This window comes from Gossypium hirsutum, chromosome A11 (genome assembly GCF_007990345.1).
Source record: "Gossypium hirsutum isolate 1008001.06 chromosome A11, Gossypium_hirsutum_v2.1, whole genome shotgun sequence".
NCBI classification, from domain to species: domain Eukaryota; kingdom Viridiplantae; phylum Streptophyta; class Magnoliopsida; order Malvales; family Malvaceae; genus Gossypium; species Gossypium hirsutum.
The window spans coordinates 4,632,826-4,636,788 of NC_053434.1; the positions used below are offsets into that span (position 1 = coordinate 4,632,826).

At 43.5% G+C, this 3,963-nt stretch overlaps 1 protein-coding gene across 1 annotated transcript; it reads left to right on the plus strand.

Moving 5' to 3' along the window:
• LOC107941407 (uncharacterized) lies at nucleotides 1-684 on the plus strand. The gene has a single exon (XM_016874976.1). The coding sequence runs from the start codon at nucleotides 1-3 to the stop codon at nucleotides 682-684; it is 684 nt and encodes a 227-aa protein (XP_016730465.1).
• The last annotated feature ends 3,279 nt before the right edge of the window (nucleotides 685-3,963 follow it).

Below are 3,963 nucleotides of genomic sequence, written 5' to 3' on the forward strand. Positions count from 1 at the left end.
ATGCAAGAACAAATGCAGTCCCAGATGGAAGAGCAGCTAGCCAAAATTCAACGAGAGATGAAGGAGCAAATGATAGAGTCTCAGAGAGAGATGATGTCCCAGTTATCCAAATTACTGTTGAGAGGAATAGATAAGGGAAAGGGCTCCATGGACCAAGTTGAGGAAATCAATGAAGATCTCCAATACCCCCCTGGCTTTACTCCAATGCATATACCGATGAAGCCCAAGATTAACCTACAAAAACCATCGGCCACAATCATGCCCCAGCAAGTTCAGGCCGGAGCTTCAATTCCGATGAACTTCCAAACCGGCTCAGGCTCTAACTTTGTCAACAACCCGAACTATCCGCCTGTTCCCGACTTGGATAAAGTGGCTGAAGAGGAAAAAGCAAGGATGGATTCGCAAAAACAATTAGAAGGACGGTGTAGATGGCTTGAAGAGAAATTCAAAGCCATGGAGAGCGCGGATCATCATCAAGGGATTGATGCCAAGGATCTGAGCCTGGTCCCAGATTTAGTCCTCCCCCCTAAATTCAAAATGTCTGAACTCGAGAAATACAATGGAACAAGCTGTTTTGAAGCTCACATCACCATGTTTTGCAGGCGAATGACGGGATATGTTAACAATGACCAGCTACTAATCCACTGCTTTGAAGATAGTCTAGTTGGAGCGGCGTCTAAGTAGTACAACCAACTGAGTCGAGCCAAGATTATTAACTCATGGAAGGACCTGGCTCAAGCCTTTATGAAGCAATACAATCATGTGATGGACATGACCCCCGAAAAGATCACTCTTCAGAATATGGAAAAAAAGTCAAATTGAAAGTTTCAGACAGTATGCACAAAGATGGAGAGAGGTGGCCATACAAGTTCAACCGCCACTTCTAGAAAAAGAGACAACAATGCTCTTTATTAACACCTTGAAAGCCCCTTTTATCACTTATATGTTGGGCAGCGCCACCAAGAGCTTCTCTGACATAGTGATGACGAGAGAAATGATTGAAAATGCTATAAGGAGCGGCAAGATAGAATTGGGAGAGAGTGCTAAGAAGTCAGTCCCGAGGAAAAGGGATAATGAAGTGAACAACACAAGCACATTCAACAAGGGGCAGTCCAAATCATTTACCGTAAATCAACCCAAAATGGTGACCACCAATCAACAAAGCCCTGAATCCAATGCAAGGAATAACACAGAAAGGCCACAATTCACCCCTATACCTATGACGTATAGGGAGTTGTACCAGAACCTGTTCAACGCTCATGTGGTATCCCCTTTCTACCTGGAGCCACTGCAGCCCCCGTATCCCAAATGGTATAACACAAACGCCCAATGTGAATACCAAGCGGGAATTACCGGACATTCAATCGAAAATTGCATTGCATTCAAGAAAGTGGTCGAATGACTCATTAATGTGGGAATCGTGAGATTTGATAACTCAGTCATGCCCAATGTAGCAGGAAACCCACTCCCCAATCACATCGACCAAGGAGTGAACGGGATAAGCGAAGGCAAAAACACGAAGATTAAGTGTGAGGTTGCGAAAGTCAGGACTCCATTGAGACAAGTATGGAGGGAGATGGTTATGAGAGGTTTGATCGCGTTGGATTTGGGAAGAGAATCCAAAGAAGAGAGGAACTACTGCGAGTTCCACAATGAGGTGGGGCATGAAATCCAAGAGTGTGTGGAGGTTAGGGCCCTAGTGCAGAACATGATGAATAATAAGGAAATAGAATTCTATGAAGAGACTAAAAACCCCGTAGAGAGAGACATATGTGCGTCGAAAGGAGTGTTGACAGTACAAAATCAAACAGTTAACTACCCCATGGTTATCATATCGAGACCCAAAAATAATGAAGCTAGAGTTTAATTACCACCAAGGGTCATAATCCAGAGACCTGCAGTCTTCCCTTACAAAGATAGCAAAAGGGTCCCATGGAATTATGATTGTAATGTGACAATTCCAGGGAAGGAAAGCCTGGTCGACACTTTAAAAGAGGACCAAGATATGGGCTCCTATACACGTAGCAGGAGACGTTACGATACAGCGAGTGAGAAGGCACAGCCCGTAAAAGGAAAAGCCCTAATGGTCGAAGGGGTGAAGGAAAAAGTAACTAAATCTGAACTTCCTGTCAATGAGCTAGTTAACGAAGAAGAGGCTACGGAGTTTTTAAAATTCCTAAAGCGCCTTTATTATGGACGCTTTATTCTGTCTCCACTTATGAAAGGTCAAGCCGACACAATAGGCATTGCGATGCAAAGAGCTTTGCTTGGAGAACTAGAAGGAACATGCATTACACGTACAAAATCTGAGAAAATACCCCACGAATATTCTACCATAGTAGGTATTCAAGAATCAGTCCATGAAATTTTAATGAATTTGAAAGAAATTGTATTGAGAGGGAATTTGTATGGAACTCGTAACGCCTTTATTTGTACCAAGGGTCCCTGATATGTAACTGCTCAAGACATCATCTTACCACCTTCTGTGGAAATCGTTGATAATACACAGCATGTAGCCAGCCTAACCGAACCAATTGATTTGTGTATTGGATTACAAATTGAGAGAAATAGAGGATACGGTATAAAAACACGTGAATACAGCGTGGTGGAACAGCTACGTAAACAATCAGCTCGTATCTCAGTGCTGGCCTTACTTCTAAGCTCGGAAGTTCATCGCAGCGCGCTAATGAAGGTCTTGAATGAAACGTATGTTGCCAATGATATCTCCGTTAACAAACTGGACCGATTGATTAGTAACATAAGTGCCGACAACTATATCTTCTTCAATGACGATGAGATACCACCCGGTGGCATTGGGTCGACTAAAGCATTGCACGTTACCACGCGCTGTAAAGGGTATACGCTGCCAGGTGTACTGATTGACAACGGATCGGCTTTGAACGTCCTGCCATTGACCACATTAAACAGATTACCTGTAGACAGCTCTCACATGAAGGAGTGCCAGGACATAGTGAAGGCATTTGACGGCACGGAGAGAAAGGTGATGGGCAGAATCGAGGTACCTCTTCAGATTGGGCCAAACATATATGAGGTGGATTTCCTAGTAATGGATATCAAGCCCTCATATAATTGCTTATTGGGGAAGCCCTGGATACATTCAGCTGGGGCAGTGCCTTCTTCGTTGCATCAAAAGTTGAAGTTGGTATCAGAGGGGAGGTTGATAACGATCAATGCTGAAGAGGATATCATTACAACTGTGAGCAATAATGCGCCCTATTTGGAGACAGATGACGAAGCAATCGAATGTTCATTTCGATCTTTAGAATTTGTTAATGCAACCTTCATAGCTGAGGGAAGCAAAATTCTAGTGCCAAAATTGTCCAAAACCACGAGGATGAGCCTCCAGTTAACGATTGAAAAAGGAGCCCTACTCGGAAGAGGACTTGGGAGACATCTGCAAGGAAGGGTTGAAACGCCAATGCCGAAAGACAAGAGAGACCACTTCGGTTTAGGATTTAAGCCGGATGCGAAACAAAGGAGAAGGGAGCTGGGAAAGAAGCAAGAAAGAAGAAGAACTCGATTAACGGGGGAGGAAATTAAGTGGGAACCAATGACATTCCCCCATATATCGAAAACATTTGTGTCCGGGGGAATCATTCATCCCGAGAGAGACACACCAATGACAGGAGCTATAGAAGAAAGGCTGGAAAGCTTGGACATCAACGTCATATGCGAAGAGGAGACCGGAGGAGAGAATTTGTCGGGCATTTGCCTCTGCACTCCTGGAAGTGTTCTGGACAACTGGACTGCGGAAGAGATTCCTGTAGCTTTTAGAACGGATTCAGAGTAATGTCCAAAACACACTTTTTGCTCTAGGCCTAGGAGTAATAAGAATCTTTTGTGAAATAGGTCGATGTTTAAAAATGACATTTCAATAAAATGCACTGTTATTATCATTTTTGAGAAAATGTTATCTCGTCCTTTCAATTCCATTCATAACCA